General features: G+C 56.7%; 2 protein-coding genes and 1 long non-coding RNA gene across 9 annotated transcripts; 1 reads left to right on the top strand and 2 right to left on the bottom strand.

Annotated features, from left to right (window-relative positions):
* Window positions 1–59: 59 nt before the first annotated feature.
* NAPRT (nicotinate phosphoribosyltransferase) lies at window positions 60–3,278 on the bottom strand. 2 transcript variants are annotated; one of them, XM_012752913.2, is made up of 13 exons: window positions 3,011–3,278; window positions 2,766–2,893; window positions 2,604–2,686; window positions 2,192–2,322; window positions 1,985–2,100; window positions 1,585–1,781; window positions 1,371–1,511; window positions 1,056–1,140; window positions 879–959; window positions 681–783; window positions 446–600; window positions 254–361; window positions 60–179 (listed from the first exon to the last, which is right to left on the bottom strand). In XM_012752913.2, exons 1-13 carry the CDS (start codon window positions 3,234–3,236, stop codon window positions 117–119), a joined length of 1,617 nt encoding a protein of 538 aa, XP_012608367.2. In that variant the 5' UTR covers window positions 3,237–3,278; the 3' UTR covers window positions 60–116. The 2 variants fall into 2 exon arrangements, with proteins under 2 accessions (XP_012608367.2, XP_075861082.1); XM_076004967.1 differs by lacking the exon at window positions 254–361.
* Window positions 3,279–5,028: 1,750 nt separating this feature from the next.
* On the bottom strand, window positions 5,029–22,433 carry EEF1D (eukaryotic translation elongation factor 1 delta). Of its 6 annotated transcripts, none has more exons than XM_012752892.2 (9): window positions 17,407–17,509; window positions 14,918–16,008; window positions 12,495–12,618; window positions 11,902–11,973; window positions 6,456–6,555; window positions 6,279–6,379; window positions 5,790–6,011; window positions 5,282–5,476; window positions 5,029–5,147 (listed from the first exon to the last, which is right to left on the bottom strand). In XM_012752892.2, the coding sequence occupies exons 1-9, from the start codon at window positions 17,473–17,475 to the stop codon at window positions 5,109–5,111; spliced, it is 2,013 nt and encodes a 670-aa protein (XP_012608346.1). In that variant the 5' UTR covers window positions 17,476–17,509; the 3' UTR covers window positions 5,029–5,108. The 6 variants fall into 6 exon arrangements, with proteins under 6 accessions (XP_012608346.1, XP_075861077.1, XP_012608348.1 ...); XM_076004962.1 differs by having other exon boundaries at window positions 12,495–12,615; XM_012752894.2 differs by lacking the exons at window positions 14,918–16,008; window positions 17,407–17,509 and adding an exon at window positions 22,287–22,433.
* On the top strand, window positions 17,513–19,438 carry LOC109731111 (uncharacterized). Its single transcript, XR_012920134.1, has 3 exons — window positions 17,513–17,600; window positions 17,993–18,121; window positions 19,297–19,438. It is a non-coding gene; the product is annotated as an uncharacterized LOC109731111 (long non-coding RNA).
* Window positions 22,434–22,438: the final 5 nt, after the last annotated feature.

Genomic DNA, 22,438 nt, shown 5'->3' with positions numbered 1-22,438 from the left:
TGGAGGCCCTGGGGCACCAAGTGAGCAGTGTGTGGGGCAAACAAATGGCACATAACAAGTTGTGGGGGACAACAAGTGACTCGTGTTGTCTCCAGGCACCCCCACCACCTGGATTCTCACAGGGGTCCTCCCCTACGCAGACGGTCCACCAGGTCCTGCAGCTTCTCCGACAGTGCCACCTGCAGGGAGGAGAGGGGTGATGGGTGGCTGTGGGAGCAGAGGGCCCAGGACAGGTGACAGGGGCCCATCCCACCTGGTACAGTGCAGGACTCCGCAGCCGCTTGTGCTCAGGACTGAGGCGGCTCAGGGACAGCTGGGCGAAAGCTCTAGACTCTGCCAGTGATGGGAGCGGCTCACACAGCTGCAGGAGGAGGGGAGGCTGGCTTGGGTCAGGGCTAAATTGGGGTTGGGGGTGCAGACCGAGAGGTTGGGTGGGGGCAGTTACCTGTCCCTGCTGGACCCAGAGTTTTAGCAGTGGCTCCACCTGGGCTGGCCTCACGTTACAGGGCTCCTGCGCTCCTCGAGGCCAAACCCTCAGCTCCTGCCCAGCCTGCGGCGGTGGCTCTTCTGCCAATTGCAGCACGTCCAACAGCGGAGACCCTGTTGGGGGTGGGAGCAAAAATTATGTGGGGGACCTGAGCCCTTGAAGGGGAACAACAGAGGGGAGGGAGGGGGCTCACCATCATAGCCCAGGAGCCGGAAGGCAGCCTTGCTCCCTGGCAACGTCTGCTTCTCGGGGTCCTCGGTCAGCTTCATTCGAGGCTGGCCTCCCACAGACACCAGCTGCAGGGAAATGGTGTCAATGGCTGGGCCCTCATCCCCCAGCAGGCATGAGCCTCTAGACCCACCCCAACCTGGGCCCCCAACACTGTCTCCACCTTATAGACGCAGCCCAGGGAAGGCTGTTGGGGGCAGGTGACCACACTGGTGCCAATGCCAATGACGTTCACCTCACTGCCCTGGAGGGGAGAGGAGGTGGCAGTGAGCCCAGCCAGGACCTGCAGGAGCTCCCAGGCCCTCCTCAGCATTCTCTGCCTGTCCCTCCTGCCCCGCACCTCCTGGGCCAGCCGGACTAGCTCTTCTTCGTCAATGTTGTTGCTGACTGCAATGGAGACTGACTCCAGCCAGGGCACCTGGAAGCTGGGATGTGGGTAGAGCCAGGGGAGGGGGCAGGGGAGCCCCGTCAGACCTTCCTGATTCACCCTGGGCTCCCCAACCCCATTGGACACACCCACACTAGGCCTCCCTTGCCTCCCTGCTGGGGTCTGTAGTGTCACCCTTGAGACTAGGCCAGAGTCCCTCCCTGCCCCTCCATGTCCTGGCTCCCAAAGAAGTCTCTGAGCAGACACACACCTCCCCAGGGCACTCACTGGGCTGCAGTGGCCCGGAAGACTCCACGGACCTCCTGGGCCAGCTGAAGTAGGTCACCACTGTCCAGCCTCACACCCACGGGCCGGTAGCCCAGTTCTCCCAGTGCCAGGGCTACTGCCAGGAAGTTGGGAAGACCACTCCTGCAGGCATGGACAAAGAAGTCAGGGGCTGCAGCTGCTTTGTGGAGCCCACCCCAGAACGCCTGGGGCTCACCTCCATACACTGTAGGAGTCCAGCAGGCCCTGGAAGGCCCGGGGAAATGCCAGAGCATAGGCCACAAAGGCAGCCCGCTCCCCTGGATGCGGCTCCTGCACACCCAGCCTCAGGTGGGCACACACGCGCTCCAGCCACTCCTTTACGCTGGCAGCCAGGTCTACCCCAGAGCCCTCACCGGCAGCAGGAGCCAAAATCTGTGGAACCAGGTGGATAAAGAGCTGGGGCACAAGGTGCAGGGAGAAGCCTGGGAGTGGCTGGGTTCACCCTAGGCTGAGGGTAAAGGTAATGCACACTGGCTTCCCAGGCAGCACTGGGACTACTTACATAGGGTGGCACTTGCCAGTGTGCACAGCCGGGCCTGGCCCACCCCTCCCTGGGGTTGAGAAGACCTACTGACCGGGTCAGAGGGAACCTCGCTGCCCGAAAAGGAGGTAACGAAGGAGTGGGCCAGGGTCCCGGCCACCGGAACACCCCGGAGCTGCCCAGCAAGCACGTTGCTGCTGCTGTCGAAGCCTGGGAGAGGGAGTCAGGCCAGATTGGGGGACTCCAGGTGGCAGGGGCCTCCTCCTTCCCAACCCTTGCCTCATGCCCCCCAAGCTCTCACCACCCAGGTAGCTGTAGGTGGAGGCCGTGAGACCTCCGTCGGGGCCCTGAGCGCGCCGCAGGCCCATCTCCAGCAGCCGCTTCTCCGGCCCGGCGATCAGGCGCAGCCTGGCTGCATTGGTGGCCACAAGGCTGTGAGAGCCAGGGACCAGGGAACTCCGGTGAGGATTGAGAAGCCACCCAAGTGGACAGAGTTACCTGGGGCCTGGAGTTGCAGCCCCAGAGCTCCACCCTCCCCTACTCCCTCCTGGAGAGCCCCCACAATAGGAATGGGAGGCCAAGCCAACCCTTTGGGGACACCTAGCACTCCCTACACATCCACAGAGCTCTGCCCCAGGACCTCACCTTTAAGGGCCCGCCTCTCAGTCCGTGCTTCCTCTCGCTCCGTCCCATCTGGCCTAACCCTAACTCACCTGGCATAGCTGACCAGGCAGAGTAGCGGTGTCTCCAGCAGCTGCACCACCAGGAGCGGCCCGGACACCTGCAGCAGCGGCACCTGCGGGAGGGCTGTCAGCTCCACAGCCCGACCTGCACCCCTCAGGCCACCCCCTCCGTCCCGCTCACCCTGCACTCACGCCAGGGAAGGCGAGGGAACCCTCGGGCAGGGCCCGCACCGTCACCCCAGAGCAGTCGAGGGCCCGAAGGTGCTCGAAGAATGCGGGGTCTGTGTCCGGGGGCAGCACAGAGGCCAGGAACTGCACGTCTAGGAGCGAGAGGCATTGTGTACTGGGGCGATTGCGGGGGCCAGGGGTCGGGGAGGGGGGCGTCCGGTCGGACTAGAAGAGTCATGGCGGGGTCGTGGGGGCGACGCGGGCGCTACCTGCGTCCCGCAAGCGGAAGGCGCCCAGGAAGCGCACGCAGTCGCGCAACCCTGCGGCCAAAGTGAAGGCGCCGCCGAAGGGGCAGCGGCGAAAGAAGAGCTCGAACTCGGCATGGTCCCGCGCCCGGCCCGCGCGCCAGTAACCCAGCGCCATGGTGGCCTGGTAAAGATCGGTGAGCAGCGGCCGCGCCGCCGCGCGTCCCTCGGAGTCCCACTCCGCCGCCATCAGCTCCGCTCGCCCCGGACTCCGACCCAGCCCGCCCAGTCACGCGCCCCAGCCAATGGCCACCCTCCCGGGGCCCCGCCCCGCAGCAGCTTATTGTAGGGCTGAGTGCAAAACGGTCTCGGGACAGATGAGGGTGGGGACACCTAGGGAAGACAGCCTCTACAGGCAACGGGAGAGGGCGGAACAGGTTGATGGTCTCCGGCCGCTCCGAAGAGGTCGCAGCAGCTGGACCCCGTATGGTATGGGGGACTACATCCCCACCCCAGGGCCAACAGCCTCTTTGAGCATGGCCAGATTGTGCTCGCCAGGGAGGATTCCCCAGCAACCTGGGTCTCCTTCCCCAAGCCAGGCAAGGAGATAAAGCTCAGGGCTTGCCACAGGGTTTAGAGGACAGAGGACAGATCCACCCAGACTTCCTCACCTCACCCAGCAGCCAGCCTCTTCCCCAGGACTGGGGAGAGCAGGACAGAGGCTGAGCCTATCAAAACTAGAAGAGCAGGCTTGCGACACAGTAGAGCCAGGGAGCCCAGATGGGGCCCCCAACTGCCCAGGAAAGGGCAAGAGGGCCACTTACTCACCCCCAGCTGACACCAGAAGGGCCTTCTATGGCTGTGAGCCCAGTCAGTGTCCCAGGGTGGTGGCTTTTGTGGGGTGCCTGCACTCCATACCCCATAGCAAAACAAAAATTTTTTTTTGAGACAGTCTTACTCTGTTGCCCAGGCTAGAGTGTTATGGGATCAGCCTAGCTCACAGCAACCTCAAACTCCTGGACTCAAGCAATCCTTCTGCCTCAGCCTCCCGAGTAGCTGGGACTACAGGCATGCACTACCATGCCTGGCTAATTTTTTCTATATATTATTAGTTGGCCAATTAATTTCTATTTTTAGTAGAGACGGGTCTCACTCTTGCTCAGGCTGGTTTTGAACTCCTGATTTTAAGCGATCCACCTGCCTCGGCCTCCCAGAGTGCTAGGATTACAGGCATGAGCCCCTCATGTCTGCCCCCCCCAATGCAAATTCTTGAAAGCTTTGAGGGCTAAGTCAGGGCCTTTCACCCAGGGAATAGTAGTCCATTCCTCTGTGGCTAGGGGCCTGTAGGACAGCAATTGATAGGAAGTAGCACAGCCACACCCTGTCACCCTTATACTGACACTACCCTTATAAGACACTACTGGCTGTGGCCATGCTGGTCTACAGACCAGGGAAGGGACCACCAATGACACAAGTGCTGACCACACAGGGTTGCTGGGGCAGGGGATAGGCAAGACCAGATGGGAATGAGGCTGGGCTCAGGAATCCAGCAGGTGGAGGCACAGACCACAGAGTGGAAGGGGCAGTGCCCCCAGGAACTATGGAGAAAAGTCTGGACTTCATTCTAAAGATGGTGGGATGTGTGCAGGGTTTCCAACAGGTCAGGGGTAGGGCACAGGGCTCTGCCTCCCCTGGACAGTTCCAGGCATGCACTTTTGCTCCCGTGGCCATGGCGCGTGGGATGCAGAGAGTGGAGAAACTGACCTAACAGATTCTATTTCAGGCTTAAAGAGCATGAATTGGACTTGTCACTTGTGACAGAAAGCCTGCAGACAGAGGGGCTGGAGTAATGGGAGCAGCTGGGACACAGGGACAGAGAGGAGCAAGAAGAGGTGATCCAGGGTGAGGGCATGGGGCCATAGAAGGCCACAGAGAGGCTATGAACAATGGGAATGGCAGTGCGTTGACGGGGCTGAGACAGAAAAGGAGACATAGGCTGAGCACAAGGCCTGCCCACTGAATGACCAAGACAGGAGCCAAAGGGCCGGAGACTCAGCCTTTATTTATGGCAGGGCCACACTCACGCACGCACTCACACATGCACGCACGTGCTCATCAGGCTTCAGATCTTGTTGAAAGCTGCGATGTCAACACTCTGCACCTGAGGAGAGGTGGGGACGATTACCATGGCTCCTGCTCCCTACTCACCCCACTGAGGCAGGGCAAGCATGCAGGGTGCAGCCCAGGGTCACCCAGGCTCCCATCCTGCCCCTCCCTCCCCTGTTGGCCACTTACATGCTCTTCAAACTTGGTGATCTCTTCTTCCAGCAAGTCAGTCCCCACCTTGTCATCCTCCACCACACACTGGATCTGCAGCTTACGGATGCCATAGCCCACAGGCACCAGCTTGGAGGCCCCCCAGACCAGCCCATCCAGGTGGATGGAGCGCACACAGGCCTCCAGTTGGGCCATATCTGTCTCATCATCCCACTGTGGGCAAGAGGTAAAAAGGTTAGGGCCAGCCACCCTCAGAAACCTCCAGAACCCTGCCTGCCCGTGTCAAACCACTGAGTATACAATTGTTTCCTTAAAGGGCCCCCAGAAAACAATCCAAATTTATACCTGCCCTATCTCCAAGTTTCTGTTCTTATCCCAAGATTTGTAAACTTGGCTTTAAAATCCCATCAGGACCCAGGATGGTAGAGGGGAGGGTCAGAGAGTGAGCCACAAGGCACCCCTGCCCCTGGCAGCCAAGGGCCTGGCCTGGCCTGGCCTCCCTGAAGCCCGGCCCTGCCCCACTCACAGGCTTGACGTCCAGCAGAATGGAGGACTTGGCCACCAGCACCGGCTTCTTGGCCTTCTTCTCTGCGTACTGCCGCAGCCTCTCCTCCCGCAGCCGGGCTGCCTCCTTGTCCTCCTCTTCGTTGTCACTGCCAAACAGGTCAATGTCATCGTCCTCGTCATCTTCGGCTGGTGTGGCTGCCTTCTTGGTTGGAGGCTCCACTTGGCGCATGGGAGACACGTGCTGCCATAGGGGTAGGGGTGAGGGTGCTCAACTGCCTGGGCTAAGCCCTCCTCCCATTCCTGTGGACCCGAGCTGTGCACCCCACATACCGGGCCCTGGGGAGAGCTAAGAACTGCCCCTACTCTGCCCTGGGGTTAGCCTGGGCATCACTATAAACCCTCATAGACGCCTTGTAGACACCAGGACCCCAGCCACAAGCTCCTCATTGCTGCCAGGCCAGCACAGTGCCAGACGTGGGGTCCTTGGGTCTTTGGGGATGGTACTCACCTGGGTCTGTGGGGCTGTGGCCCGGTGGGTGGGTGAGCTCTTCTCCAGCACACTCAGCCGGGCCTCCAGCTTGGAGAGGGCCTGCTGCAGATCCTGTACCACTGTGGGGGCGAGGAGACAATGGTCAGGTGGCAGGGGCTGGACCCTGGTCCCCACCTGTCAGGCCCCGGGCCTCACCGCCTCGCAAGCTCTGGTTCTCCACTTCCAGGCTGGCAATCCGGGTGATGAGCTCACTGTGGTCTCCACCAGGCCCACTGGAGGCCCCTGGGCCCGTACTCTGCAAGGCAGCAGGAGGGGGAGGGGTAGGCTCAGCACCCCAGTCTGCTCCTAGGGTCCCCCTCATTCATAGCTGCTTGCAAGCAGAGCCCTGAGGCTGAGTGGGAGGCCTGGGTCCACCTGCCATGCTCAGGACTGTGTTGGACTCACAGAAGGAAGACCCAGAAAGCCACTCTCTGCTGACGCCCAACCCATCTTTACTGATGCAAAGACATGTTGACTTCAGAGAGGGTGGCTGCCACAGACCATGGTGAAATTCTCAGCCAAGCAGAAAGCATAAAACTCAGACCAACCCATTCATGGGGGCAGCACAGAGCTCAGAGCCATGGCTGCTGCTGACCATAAAGCCCTGTTGAGTAGCTAGGCTCAGAAGCTGGTCAAAGGCAGCAGCAGTACTCAACAGTCCCAGGGCACCCTGGCTTGGGCCTCAGGGGGACCAAGAACACCAACTTGTACTCTAAGCAGGAGGGGAGAGCAGCTGAGGGCCCCATGGGACAGGAACATAGGTGGCAGTCAGCCCTGCACCATACCCCCCCCCCAGTTACACACCTGCTGTCGTGTTCAGCAGGCCAGGCTTTGAAGGCTCTGGGTGACAGTTTGCCACAGTTTAGCCTGATTTATGCCTCAGGGTCCCAGCCAGACTTCTAGCCTCCTGTTCCCAGACATTTGACAGTCCTTAGTGAATATCTACCTGCACATGATGGGGTCATTCCATGCAGCCCACAACCCAAGAGAAATGGTCTCATGATAGGGTACACCTGGCCACATGGAGGCCCTAGCCTGACCCCACCTAGGCAGGCTGCCCCAGGACATCCTCTCCGTCAAGGACCTGATGGGCAAATAAACCCGCTCCTTGCAGAAGGCACAGTCACAGGCCTTTGACCATTGTGCAGCATGTCAGCCCAGCCTGGGGGATCTTCTGTCTATCCTTGGAATAACACACGAATGGAGACTGCTTATGTGTCTGGCTCCCCCCATCTCCAGGGTGTGGGAGCTGAGACCCAAAGATCACAATGTGAACAGGGCTGGGATCAGAGTGAGTGTGGCCCAGGAGGCCTACCTGGCAGTGAGGTCAAGAGGAAATGGTTAGGGAAAAGTCCAGGGCTGGCAGGTGCCTGCATATGAACAGTGTGTGGGGAGGGACACTGGAAGAAGCTTAACAGCCTAGGGGCAGAAGCTAGGGCACAGGAGGGCCAGGGCCAGAGTACCCAGGCCTTACCCACCCCACACAGCAGGCTGAAGACAGGGAAAAGGTCCCCTCTGGAAGAGGAGGCACAAGTCAGCACACAACCTGGTAAGGGCAGGTGGGAAAAGGTCTCACTTCCAAGTCTCCAGAGGGCCAGGGCTGGTGCTGGGCAAGCCAGGTTCCAGGGATGGCAGAGAAGGGACAGAAGCCTAAGAACCTGGTATGGGCAGGGCCTGCTCAAGTCCCAGTGCCCACAGGGCACCACCCCCACCCAAATCCAAGATGGGGCTGGTCCACAATGTCCTTCCTGGGACCCTGATACGAGTTGAATAATGTCCCTTCAGATTCACATGCTGGGGCCCTAACCCCTAGGATGTCAGAAAATGACCGTACTTGGAAACAGAGCCTTACAGAGTAATCAAGTTAAAATGAGATCACTGGGGTGGGCCCTAATCCAGTACAACTGGTGTCCTTATAAGAGGAGATTAGGACACACATGCAGAGGAACAACCATGTGACAACACGGAGAAGAAGCCATCTATAGCCAAGGACAGAGGACTCAGGAGGAATCAGCTCTAATCCACCTGTCCCTCAAACTTCTAGCCTCCAAAACTATGAGAAAATAAATTGTTGTTTAGGCCACCCAGTCTGTGATACTTTGTTATGTACCCTAGCAAACCAGTCCCTCAGCCCTAACAGCATGCCTACCTGCTTATCCCAAAGACCATGACCTGGCAGCTGACCTCAACAGAGCCAGGGCAGAAAGAGTTCTGCTGAGCCCCAACCCCTGCCTTCTGGATGGGAGCCCAATACACCTGGCCTAGGTGCAAAAATCTGTGCTAACATGATCCTGTGTCTGCCTGGCCTGAACTTGACTGAGTGCCTGGGGGATGGGCTATGAGGGGGGTACACCCCAACCAGCTGTGGCAGACAGAATTATGATCCCCATATTAAAAAAAAATTCTGATCTTGAAGCTGGATCAGAAAAAAAAAATTATGGTCCCCAAAGAGGTCCACATATTAACCCCCAGAGCCCATAAATACTCCATCTCCCATCCAAATAGGGAGTCAACAGATGTGATTAAGTTACAGATACACGAAGATGGATGATCCTGGATCTGGGTGGGTACAATGTAATCAGAAGGGGGAAGGAGGGATGGAGGGGGAAGGGGACACAGAGAGGGCAGGAGAGGAGACAGGTCAGAGCATAGGCTGAGTGATGAAACAGCTGCAAGCCACAAGCCAAAGAATGTGGCACCTTCTAGCTCTTAGCTTCTAGTAGCTGGAAAAGACAAGGAACGATTTTCTTCCTAGAGTCCCTAGAAGAAACACAGCCCCCTGCTGACACCTTGATTTTGCTCCACAAGAAGCACTTCAGACTGCTGACCTCCAGGACCATGAGATGATACATTTCTGCTATTTTTAAGCCACCAGAATTTGTTACAGCAACATCAATTGGAAACTAAGGCAGACTTTGGCCCTTGGAAGTGGGTGCTACTGGAACAAACATCTAAAAATGGAATTGGGCAGTGGGTGAGGCTGGAAGAACTTTGGGGAGCATGACAAAAAAATCCTAGATTTCCTTGAGCAGACTGGCAGCAGTAACCAAGGTGTTAAGGACTCTGCTAATGGCAACTCAAAAAGTGAGGAGCAAAGTAAACATTGTCTCAGCAAACAGCCTCAACTGCCACTAACATAATGTTGCTGGTAGAAATGGGGACGTTAAAGCTGTTGCTGGTGAGGGCTCTGATGCCATGTTATTGGCGACTGAAGGAAACAAATGGTGGCAGACAGTTTAGCTGAACTGTGTCCTGCAGCACCTGGAAAGCAAGGCTTCTAAGGGATTGCTTTGATCTTTAGCTGAGGAGATTTCCAAGCAGTGTGGAAAGTGCAGCCTTGTTTCTTCTTGCTGCTTATAGTGAAATGGGAGAGGAAAGAGACTGAGGGAAGAACTGTTAAGCAAAAAAGAACCAGGACTTGATGGTCTTGGAAATTCTCAGCCTAAATTCTCAGGAAAGCATGCTCTAGAGATCAAGGCAAGAGTGGCTGGACAGCCTTTTGCTAGTGCCTGGAAAAGATCAAAAGGCCAGAGTATTTGAATGGCCACCCAAAGATCAGGTGTGTTACTCATGGAGGCCTGAGGCCATTTTGGAAAGCAGGAATAGAGATGGGGTTATCTAGTAAAGACCTTTGGAAGAATCTCTTATCTAATGGTGTAGACCCATGACATACACAACAGACCTACAAAATAGAATTTTGTACTAGCAGAAACACTCACTTTGGAAGGCTGAGACAGGAAGATGGCTTGAGCCCAGGAGTTTGAGACCACCCTGAGCAACATAGTGAGACTCCCTTTCTACAAAAAATTAAAAAATGAGCTGGCCATGGTGTTGTGCGCCTGTAGTCCCAGCCACTCGGGAGGCCAAGCCCAGGAATTGCATTGTGCCACTGCACTCTAGCCCAGGCAACAGAGCCAGATTCTGTCTCTTGGAAAAAAGAAAAGAAACACTGCCAGCTTGGACCAAAAAGAGACGGGATGAAATAGAAAGCTGGGTGCATATCCTCAATTCAGCAGAAAAGCTGAAAAAAATCTCTCAGCTGCAAAGATACGCTGTCTCTCATGAGCAGTGACTCTGGGGTGGACCTGGGGCCACACAGGACTATCCCCAGGCCTTCAAACCTGGGCCTGGCTAATTATGAAATTGCTTAGGACTAGTGATACCTTTTTCTTTCCACTTCCTCCCACTTTGAACGGGACTGTCTGTAACTTTTACCCTCTATCTGTCCCACAACTGTATTTTGGGAGCAGATAACTTGTTTTCCAGTTTTACTGGTCTACAGCTAGAGAGGAATTTTGCCTCGGCAGGGACCATACATGATGCCCCCATGCCTGCTTCAGTTGAGATTGTGGACTCTGAGTTGATGCTATAAGGGGCTAAGACTCTCAAAGATGTTGGTGTGGAACAAATGCAGTTTACACATGAGGATATGAATTTGTGGATGCCCATGTCATAACACCCAGAACTTGTGAATCTGTTACCTTACATAGCAAAAAAAAAAAAATAGTAAACAGAATGAAATCCAGTATTTTGAGATGGGGAAAGTATTCTGGACGGCCTAAAATAATCACAGAATCCTTACAAGTGACAGAGAAAGGCTGGGGGGTCAGAGAGAGATGTGAAGACAGAAGCAGAGGTTGGGAGTGATGAGATTATCTACTGGGGCCACAAGCCAAGGAATGTGGGCAACTTCTAGAATCTACAAAAGGAATCAAATGGACTCTCTCCTAGAGCCTCCAAAAAGAATGTAACTCTGCTGATAATCAGGATTCAGTCCTGTGAGACCCACTCATCTTGGACTTCTGACCTCAACAACTATACGATAAATAATGTTGTTTTAAGCTGAGTGTGAAGCTTGTGGTAACCCATTATAGCAGCCAACAGGAAACTAACACCCAGCCCTCAAGGCCAGGACACCATTGCACCCTAGAGGGTCAACAAAGTCCCAACTCTTGAGTAGGAAGCCAGAGCAGCAGGTCTGTCACTTCCTAAAGGACAACACACCTACTCCTTTCCCCTCCCCACAGCCAGACCATGGCACAGGGCTGGACACAACTGCTGCCCCCCACTCCTGATCTTGGTCTGGAACCTGGAGGCCAAACAGAGCTGCAGGGCCCCTCTCTGGGCCTCAACTTCAAGATGGTGCTGCTTCTGTGATCTGAGTTCCATATATGCTGTGAAACCACTACCCTTTCCCTGGGCAGGGCAGGACTTAGAAGGGACTGGAGGAGGGACCAGCAGACACACACGTTCCTTCAGCAGAGTGCAGACAGGAAGGACCAAGCCTCCAAGCACCTGCTCTGTGGGATGAGACCACTCAGCCCAGGCTCAGCCCAAAGCTGGTGCCACAGGAGCAGCCAGGGTGCTGCTAATGAGCAGGCAAGAGAAGCATGCAAAAAATACAAGAACAAAAACATTCGTAATAGAAGTCTGGGCCTGGAGCTGCATGTCCCACAAGGATACCGTGCTACACCCTAACTTTGTTCTGAGGGACCAAAATAATCAGCAGTACTAGGGGGAACAAGGGGTGGGTGGTGGGGGGAATCAGACATGCTGCTTGGCCAAGTGCGAGCCCGCGAATACATGGGCCGCGGGTACTCACGCCGGCCAGGGATTTCTGGATGTTCTCTCTGGCTCTCGCAATGTCTCGGAGGATCACGCTGGCGCCGTTCTCCTGCAGACAGTGCAGAAAGAACCATTCCTTTTTTTTTTTTTTTTTTTTTTGGTCAAAAAAAAAAAAAAGTTTAACTAAAAAGCCAACCAAAAAAACCCAAGAACCTAAGCAGAGATAGAATGAGAAAGTATTGTGCAGAATAAAAGCTCAGCAGGATGGCAAAAAGCAGAAGGTGCCTGAGGCCCTGATGCTCAGCAGAATGCACATGCTCTGCAGGGGTCTCTGTGTGAGGCCTGGCCCCACATTGCCTGCATAAGTGCCTGTCCACTCATGGGCCCAGCTGCCTGGGAGATGGCAGGACCAGGAGCCAAGAGTAGATCCAGCACTAGAGGAGCCAGCCAAGGCCACCTTCCAAAGAACCCACTCTCAGAACCATAAGCAGGGCCACTCAGCTGCAATGTGCCTCTGCCCTCCTGGTGCCACCAGGGCTCCCCCTCCCAACTCAGCCAGACCTCCTGGCATGCCTCAGTGACTCCTGCTAGGCAGCAGAGCCACCCAACGGCCCCAAGTGTAGCCCTCACCTGGCGGGAGGAGCCAGCCACAGGCCCATTCATCTGCTCATAGAATTTCCTTTCTGCATCGTCATACTTGAACTTGTCGAACCAGATCTTCTCATGGACTAAGAAGTTTGTAGCCATTTTTCTGCTGGGATGGGGAGGAGAGGCTAAGTCAGCACTGCTTGGAGGAGAGAGCTCAAGATAGCCCCTGACCTCACCCTTCTCCAGAGCCTCTTGGAATAGCCCAGAATAAGCAGAGTATACTATGACACCTGACCCCAGTCCCAGATTCCAGCTCTGGGCCATCCCAGTCCTGGATGACAAAGGCTCCAGGCCCCAGGGGAGAACTCAAGTGGTCTCAATATGAAGACTCTGAGCCTGTACAGACCCCACCCACAGCACTCCCAGCGTGGCCCCATCCATGCTGGGGCAGGGTCCCGAGGCCTGCCCTCTAGATCAATGGCTCTCAGAGTGTGGCCCAAGAACCTCTGGGGGTCCCCAAGGTCCCATTTTCAAACACATTAAGTTGGATTTATATCAGTCAAGAAACATATACCAACAGCTTGAGTGCAGAAGCAAGTATGAGAATCCAGCTGTCTCCAACTAAGCCAGAAACTGCAGATCTGTAAAAGTAAAGCTAAGCCACTCTGCTCACTGTTTCTTTTTTTTTTGGAGACAGGGTCTTGCTGTCACCCAGGCTGGAGTGCAGTTGCGTCATCATAGCTCACTGCAGCCTCAAACTCGTGGGCTCAAGCGATCCTCCTGCCTCAGCCTCTAGAGTAGTTGGGACTATAGGCATGCACCATCACACCCTGCTGATTTTCTTCTTCTTCTTTTTTTTTTTTTTTGACAGAGACAGGGTCTCCCTATGTTGCTCAGGCTGGTCTTGGACTCCTGGCTTCCCAAAGCGATCCTCCTAAAAGTGCTGGGATTATAGACATGAGCCACAGTGCCCAGCTGAATTTTTTGGTATGGGAAAAGTATTTTTCATAAAAACATGTTATTAACATGTAACAAGCTTACTACTCTTCAACAAGTAAGTACTTTCAGCATTTCTCAGCCTGTTAATGTGATTTAAAAAAAAAAAAAACCACCAATAGATATAATGAATGCTCTTTGGAGTCCCAACATCAAAAAGCTTGAGACCCGCTGCTCTAGACCGGGGACTACGGCCCATGGGCCAAATCCATCCACCATGTTTTTGCTAATCATGTTTCACTGGCACCACCGCAGCTACCACTGCTGCACCACACACCCACTGCCTAGCAGAGCAGAGGAACTGGGCAGATTCCAAACTACCTCCTGCCTCAAACAGCCAAGCCCCTCTTGCCACCCCACCGAGTATGACAGCAACGCCCTGATCCCAATCCCACTCTACTGCCAATTTCTGTGCTGAGTCCCCTGGGGCCATCACTGGCCTCACCAAGTGTCCCCTAAGCACAGTGACCCCACCCCACTTACCCCTCACCCAGGAGGCTCCTGGTGAGGAGCCAGGGCACGATATACACTGAAGCAAGTCAGGGTAGGAGGTGACCATGGGGTCCCATCCCACCCCACCCCACCCCTCCCTAGAAGTCTGGGGACCAAGGTTGGCACTGCTTTGGACCCTTGGCTAGGACCCTCCAAGTCCTTTCCTGACCCAGCCTGTCCCATCCCTAGGACTCCCCTCCCCAGCAGGGAACAGTGGCCTGGCACCACCTCTTTGCCCTCTGTCTTCCCTTCTGCATCCAGCCACCCTGCCCACAGCTGACAGGGGAGCCCTTCTCATGGCCAGGCACTGTTCCCCCAGCTCTTCCCCAGGCCCCTGGCCTCCAGGGACCACTGCTGGGGCTGCACTCACCCACACAGGAGCAGCAGATCAGACAAACTAGGCATCCCTTATACAGAGGCCACCTGCCCAGCCATGTGCTCTTGTATCTAGGAGATGCCCATCTCCCCTCAGAGGTGGTTAAAAATGACAAGGGAAGCCGGGGGATGGACAGGAGGCACAGACATGGACACACTGTCTCCCATGCCTCATCCCCAGGAGAGCACAGGGGCCAGAAACCCAGCTTCAACACTCCCGCCCTGCCCTGTGAGTAACCTCATCTTCTCAGCCCTGGTGTGTGATGGCTAGAGGGGATATGGGGAATTGCCTAGCCAAAGGGAGAATGTTGCATGGGGCAGATTCTTCCCTGTGCTGTCCCATTCTCTGTCCCCACGCTGACAGCCCAGAATTTTGTAACCCTCACGGGGTAACCCTGGAAGCCACACTGCCCCAAGGACACAGCACTACCCTTGCTCAACCCGAGCTTGCATTCAACTTAGCCGGGTCCAGAGGTCTTGGGGAAAGCAGCCAACCAGGGCAGGGCAGGCCAGGGGAGCACAAGAAGCCCCAGCCTGGGACAGCTGACCCTGGGCCCATAGCCCAGGCCAGGCCGAGCACCTGCCCAGCACGTTTCTCCTACTTGGGTCTTAAGCTGGATATGGACGGGCCAGACCGGGGACCAGGCCGGTGAGCCAGGGAGGCAGCTTCAAGGCGCCAGGCCATGCGCAGGGCCTCTGCAGTGTGGTGGCGGCACTCGGCACTGTCATAGGTGGGCTTGCTGAGCCAGGGGGCCTCCGCATCCTTGTGCAGGAAGTACCAGCAGGGAAAAACAGAGGGGGCCTCCCCGTCGACCCGCCGTGGCCCAGCACGCTTGCTCCCCATGGCGTTGCGGCCTCGCCGGTCTTTGCGGCCTCGCCGGGAGCCCTCAGCCTGGCCAGCTCGCTCCTGCAGGCGCACCTTCCCAGGGGGATGGCCATCAAACAAGGCCTCATAGAAGCCCCTCTCAGCTGCGTCGTACCGGGGCTTCTCCAGCCACACCTCCCGAACCAGTGCCTGCAGGCTGCCTAGTGGGGGCTGGCCATTGGCTGGTGGGTTGGGCTGGCAGGCCACGTAAGGGTTGGCTGCCCACTGGCCTGTGTCAGGAGCCCCCTGCCTGCAGCTCTCCTCAGTGGCAAGTAGCAGGGCCTGAGACCACTCCACAAAAGCCCGCTCAGCCTGGTCAAAGGAAGACTTGTTGACCCAGATCCCCCAGGTCACGTGGTGGCAGGCCACCTGGTTGCCATGGGTGCAGGGACCCCATGGGGCTGGGGCAGATGGCTGGGTTGCCTGCACTGCTGCGTCTGCCAGCCTCTGGCGATACGAGCTCTCTGCTTGGTCGAAAAGTGACTTGTCCAGCCACACATGGTCAGCGGACAGGCCCACAAGGGCCAGGTCTGCCTGGCCGAGCCAGCTCTTCGGGGAGCGCTTCCGCTTCTTCTGCAGGGGCTTCCTGCCATTGTGGCTCCTTCCAGGATCACTCCTGCAGCTGGTGTCAGGGGCCTCTGCCTCATCGCCATCCTTGGTGTCCTCCTGGCTGGGCCCATTCACAGCTGGCACCTCAGCCAGTAGCAGCTGGGCAGAGGCGGCGGCTTGCGTGGCCTTGTGCTCGTAGAAGCGCCGCTCAGCTTCCTCATACTTGTGCTTGTCCTCCCACACGGTCTCCAGGGCACAAGAGGCCTTCCCGCTCCTCATCTTCCAGGCACAGCATTAAAAAGCAAGCACAAGAAGGCAGTTGCAACACAGTGGAATATACAGTAGCGGCTCTCTCAAGGCACCCGCTTTCCCCAAGCCCTCCCTCCTAGGGGAAGGAAGTGAGCATTGGGGATGTTTCCTAGGGGGTCCATGAGATCACATTCAAGGACTCAACAGTCAAATCCAAGCGGGGAACTTGTTTTGTAAAGCAAAAAATAATATACATATATATGTGCATGTTTGTATATATTTTAACTACAAAACTTGACTTCACTTATGTGACATGCCTCATAGCTCTCCAAAAGGAGTCTAGGGAATGTTATTTTCAAGCCCCTCTGGACACAGAAATCTTTTCTTACAGAACCTCCAAGTTGCCAGATAAAATACAAACAGGATGTTCTCGGTTAATTTGACTTTAATCCTGTGTTTCTGTGTAGGTTAAGCCCAGCCATGTCCCAGAGGCAGCTGCCCCCGAGAATGGGCAGCCTTATTGTGTATCCTGCCTGTGCCTGCCACACTGCTGCCCTCCAGAGCAGTGTGCTTCTCCTGTGCAGCTGCAGGTCTTAGAAAAGGGGCAGCCTCTTTGTAGGTGTGACTGTCCTTGCCAGGGAGGGGCCAGGCAGCCAGGGCAGGCAGGATTGCCCACTCTGTACTCCGGCAGGGTCACAGCAACATGAGATACCAAGGATGATGCTGTGGCCAACAGAGAAGGGAAGCAGCAAGCAGTGGCCAGCTCCAGGCTCCTCCCCACAATGGAGTCCACCAAACTAAAGGGGTGCCAAGGAATCTCAGGGTCCCAGCACAGCAGTGGCAGGCTATGGGGCTCTTCTCCCATGGGGACATTAGCTGACTGCCACAGGACTCCCCCTCCCAGCCATACCCAACTCTGGGTCATGCCCCCAAGGCAGAAAGGGTCCGGGTCTAACCAACACCTAGGAGCTACCTCGAGAGAGGGCTGCACCGCTGTCCCTTACAGATACCTCTGCCATCCTGCTGCTTCTGTGAGCTTGTCTGGTAGAGCCTAAGGGAGCATGGACCAGCCAAGCCTCTACCAAGAGGGAGGGCAGCCTTTGGGCTGGACAGCAAACCCTTCCCTGACACCCCCCTCCAACAAAACCAAAGCCTGTTCCAATGACCCCAGTTGGATCTTTCGCTGTCTAAATCCCACACAGGCAGAGAGAACTTCTGGGAAGGCCTCTGCATTGTACTTCAAAATCCAGTTTCTAAGTGGAGTGCTGAGGCTCTTGAACAGCATGCTGCCAGAATCCTACACCCATCCCAGGAGGGCATTCTAACTGGACCAGTGAGGAGTTGGGTCAGGGTGCCACAGGGGCCCTGGGTGGAGAGGTCCCTGGGTTGCCCCTTCACTTCTCCTCCCCAGGCTGAGGCAGCACTTACCAAGGCCAGGCTGACAGACAGAGGCTGGGTCAGGGTGGGAGGTGGCAGAGGAGCCAGCAGGCAGGGCATTGTGACATCACCCACTGTCACTGAGGGGCAGTGGGCCAACCTGGAGTCACAGGCCAACCTGGCAGGGCCTGTCTACCCTCTCCTCTCTGGCCACCAAGCCCTCCAGTTCCTGTGGAGCAGCACAGGTTTGGGCTAGCTCCAGTCCCTGAGGCAGTGCTCACTAAGCTGACCCTCAGTGGCAACACCTTGCCAGGCCTTACTGGCTTAAGTGACCTTAGACCAGGCTCCTGGAGCTCTCCCAGTGGGGGCAGGAGCTTCAGCTTAGGAAGGGGAAGCCAATTCCAAAGAGCACACAGGGTGCCCCCATGCTGCTTCCCCTCCTGTCCCCCCACAAACCCTGTTCCTTTGCAAGACGGATGAGGACACTACAGCCTTGCCTGGCAGATTGAGCCCTGCACAGGTGGTGGTGGGGTGCCCTCAGCAGTGAGGGCTGTGGAGGGAAGGGGCTCCCCAGATCATGTGATGGGAAACAAAGCACTGGGACAGGTGGGTACTCACTTTTGTTCTGACCTCCTAGGACAGCATGAAGGAAAAGCAGCAAGGTTAGAGGCAGTCAGAAAGGCTAACCACGTCAGACACATCAGTCGGGCAGCCCAAGCAAGCCGGAGGGCCTTTTCAGAAGCTGCTTTGTCGAGGTGGCGTGGAGGTGAGTGGTGAGATGGAAGGTGAGCACCAGACAGACCCACCACCACAAGCCCAGGTGGCGGCTGAATCCACTTGCTCGAAGCAGCGCTGCTCGGTCATCCCTTGAAAGGGTAGCTTTTGGGGCCATTAGCTGAAGCCAAGGCAGGCCCTGGGGGACAAGCAGGGACCACCATCTGAATCACCTTCAAATGAGCCCAAGGCAACCTCGGACAGGGCGAGCGAGTACCTGCAGGTGCCCCTGAAGCTGCTGAGGGATCCCCAGCCCCTTCCCTGTGCTGCCGCTGGGTCCAGTCTGCTGGAGGAGGGCTGGAAGACAACAGAGACTCTCCAAGTGGGGGTCAGCCCAGCCCCAGCCAGCCCTGAGGGGAGTGCTTTGCTGACACCAAGACCCAAGGCCTCCACTGGGACAGGACCTCTCACTCAGCAGGGGCCACTGTCAGGCAGGGCTGCCAGCTGAGGGCCCTAGCACAAGCCTGACAAAAGGCTCTCAAGGGACACAAAAGCACCAGACTTGCTCTCCTCAGTGTGCACAAAGGGTTGAGACCGTCACCCATTTACACCTGGGCTGGAGATCCTGCCCCCAATCACAGAAGAGCCACCTCATGACCCCAGCAAGCTATGGAGAGGCCAGCTGGGTGCAGGTGACAGGACCCAGCCACCCACCGCTGCCCTGGTAGGACTAGGCAGGAGGGGCCACCCCCTGCCATTGAACTTCGAGAGAGCCCTAGGGATCCGTCTTCTTTCTCCAATGGGAGCCCTGCCCGCTTATGCAGGGCTGGGTGGAAACAAAAATGCTGAGAAAATGGGGAGGCAGGTGCCCCATGGGAGCAGCAAGAGACCCTGTGCTGTGCCCTCCAGGGAGGAGGCTCTCAGGAGACACCAGCAAGCCACGATGGGGGACCCCATGACAGGTAGCCATGCCTGTCACCTGGAAGGCTGGCCAGCAGAGAGCCTCCCAGGACAGGCAGCACAGCCCCAACACCCCTGAGCATGCACATGTGCTAGGAGGACCTGCTGCACTGACAGCACCACCTCTGCCAATGAAGAGCAAGTTCGAGTTTAAGCACTTCCTTGAGGATACACACACACAAAATCCTACAGCTCTACAGTAAAAATGGCCCAGAAGTGTGAAGCAATGACTCTTCCCACAAATGGTCAGCCCCTTTTCTCTTGCAGTTTACCTGGCAGCAGCAGGAGCTTGCTGAAAAGAGAATGCAGCACAGGGAAGAAAGCCAACTGCCAGAGAAGCAGTCTCACAAACACCAGAGCGAAGACCCAGGGGAAAACAACCTGAGTCCCTTGCTCTGCTCCTGGAACAAGCTGGACTCCAGGCTGCAGGGCCTACCACCAAAACCAGCTCCCCTCTCTCAAGCCCTCCAAGAGCTCTTTCCTGAGAGGCAGACAGTGCCCAGAGCACTCAAGCCTCCATTAGCAGCCCAGGGTTCAAGGGCACTGTGAGGACCAAGCTCTGGGAGGTACTTGTGGCTACCAGGACCCATGGAGCAGGCTGCTGACATGGCTCTGGCACAGGTGGACCCCAGCAGGACTCGGTGAGCAAACCCCTGGCCCTCCACAGCAAGGACGCAGGCAGGTGCTCCAACGTACATGCCAAGGGGTATGGGGGTGCACAAGCCTGACAGCCTATGCTGACCCATGAGGGCATTTCTTCCAGAGCCAACACAAGACCTGGTAGCAGTCCCTGCCCAGGACACTCCTGGCTAGAAGACTTGAGCAAGTTCAAGTTGCAAATTCGGAGGCTCTCTGGGAGGAGTTGGCTCCCCAGGCCCTGCCCTCCACGCTACCTTGCATCCTCTGGATGCCACCTCAGGTAGTCTGTGCCCAGGTCACCCAATCACAGACACATAGTTGGGCACCCAGATTGTCTACCCTCCACAGGGAGAAGTTGGTGGTGCAGGGGTGGGGTCTGCTGGTGGGCCCAGCCTGTGCATCAGACTCCAACCCGCAGCACCTCTCTCAGGGCTCACCTGGCCCAGTCTGTGGACCAGTGCTTCCCCACACAACTTTCTGCATTTTCAGTGCCCAAAAGGACAGTGACTAGCACTTGAAATGTGGACAGAGTGCCTGAGAAAGTGGCTTTTTTAGTCAATCACACAGTGGGGCAGCTGCACAGGACAGAACAGTGTATATGCACATGGGAGGGATGCCTTTGGTCCTTTTTTTGTGGGGAGGGGAACTCCAAGACCTCAAATTCCCACTCAGCCACTTTTCTGTGCCTGACTCCTGGGTATTCATTCCGGCCTTACTCAAAAATGCCAGCCTGTCCTACGGCAAGAGGTGGGCCCTGCACACTGAGACCCAGAAGGTTGACATTAGCTGCCCAAGCCACCCCATGCCAGGCTTAGCCAGGCCCCAAAATGTCCTTGCCTCAAATGCCATTGAATGTCAGTTCTATTTCCACCCAGCTCATGGTGCCCTGGCCCCCACCTGCCCAGCCACAGTGCTCCCTGGGCCATTCCAGCCCCTATGACACACCTCACACACACCTGGACCAGGAGAGTGACATTTTACACAGCAAGGAACTAAGGCTCCGAGTGCTCACAGCTGCTGAGTCAAGAAGATGAAGAGCTGGGGACCCATGGCATGCTTCTACCCCAGAATTTGGTGCAAATGTCTCACTGCCATCGGCTTCCAACACTTATATGCCATCATAAAACACTGGCACAGGAGGATGGCCTTCCCATACTCAATGCCAACATTTCCTGCACTCAGCCCTCAAAAAGCTAATGAAAAAGTGCATGGCACACAGGGGTACACTTTTTGTCTGTCATCAAGCAGGTTTGCCAACCATGCTAAACCCTGCAGCCTCATCCAGCTCCCCAGGAGTGAAGCTCAGAGGGCTGGCTCATTCCTCAGAGGGCAGGAAGCCATCCTATGCTCGACACATGATGGGGAGCAGCAGCAGCATTGGCCCACTCCAATTAAGAAAAGAGGCACACATTGAACTGGCCACTGTACAACCTGGAAGGGCACTGGCCCTCTTTTTGCCTCCTGGTAGATGCTGGGCAATGCTGCCCAGCTGGACTGGCTTAGGGCCCAGAAGGCCTTTGCAAGAACAGGTCTGAGAGCCTGGCTGGGCCTGAGAATTTGTGTGCCAGACACTTGGTGAAAAGGCATTTTCTCAGGGGACACCCAGGGCTCTTTTCACTTCTGTCCTTTACACTGCACCCCCCCACCCTAGCACAAGGCTGGGCACACAGAGGGGCTCAGTAAATGGCCAACTGCATTTGAGCTCTGGAGGGCTCATGCAGTCCAGAGCAGGGGGGTGGTCAAAACTGCAGAAGCCTCCCTAGATGACATGACCCACCTTGCCTTCCTCAGAGGTGAGTTACAGTGTCAATTTAAGAAGCACCTCTCACTATCAGGAACCACCAAAGGTTGAGCTACACCAATTTGCAAGAGCCCTTCCTTCTAGAAACCAATCCTGATGTCCTACGGGTCTCCACCCCACTCCACCCGCTTTGCCTTCTTCCTTCCACTTACAACCTCTGAAAGTGCTCATTTCTAAGGAATAGCACCACGGTCCCCTTCAGAGACTGCTGGGACCACCTCATCCAAATCAGGAGACTCCTGCTCCTTCTGAACTACTGAGCACAATACATCCTTAGTCTTTCCTGTGTTCACCAGCCAAGTTCCACGAGGACTGCGTCCATGCCTGTCCCCTCTATGTCCAGTAGGTGATCACTAAACACGTGCTGGACAAATGCAAGGGCTACAAGCCCGAGCAGCAGCTGGCGCTGATATCGTCAGTCACCCACAGAAACGGTTGGCAACAAGGCCCCAGGCCCTGGCAGCAGGCTTCCACCACTCAGATGGCCGAGCGGTCGCACGCAGAACGGTAGAAGGCTAGGCCGTGTCCTGGACAGCCCCGTCGTCTGAGGGCCTGAGTGCATGCCAAGCCAGGGGGTCCTGAAGCCCCGGACCGCAGATGCCCTCCGGGCCGGCCACGTGGCCTCCGCCGCCCCGCCCCTCTGCGCTGGTTCTGAAAGCCGCACTTGGCGCACGGCCCCTGAGCCGGCACGCTGGCGCACTTGCGCCTCGATCCCTAACGGCGCGAGCCTCTGGCGCCGCCTGGGCCGCCCGCCCTCCCGGCCCCTCGGGCCACTTCAGTGAGTGAGGCTCCTTCCGGCAGGGGCCGCGGTACTCACACGCCAGCCAAGGACGCGGCGACCAAAGAAGGGAGACCGGCAGCACACGGCGGCTGAGGAAAGGAGGGGCCGCTCAGGCCGCGCACGGGAAATGAAGCTCTGGGCGCTACCAAGCGCCACGGGCCAGGGTCGCGGGGGGACGCGGCCCTTGC

This window comes from Microcebus murinus, chromosome 7 (assembly GCF_040939455.1).
Source record: "Microcebus murinus isolate Inina chromosome 7, M.murinus_Inina_mat1.0, whole genome shotgun sequence".
Classification (NCBI taxonomy): domain Eukaryota; kingdom Metazoa; phylum Chordata; class Mammalia; order Primates; family Cheirogaleidae; genus Microcebus; species Microcebus murinus.
Note: the sequence above shows the minus strand (reverse complement) of the source record. Positions and strands in the feature narration are given on the sequence as shown.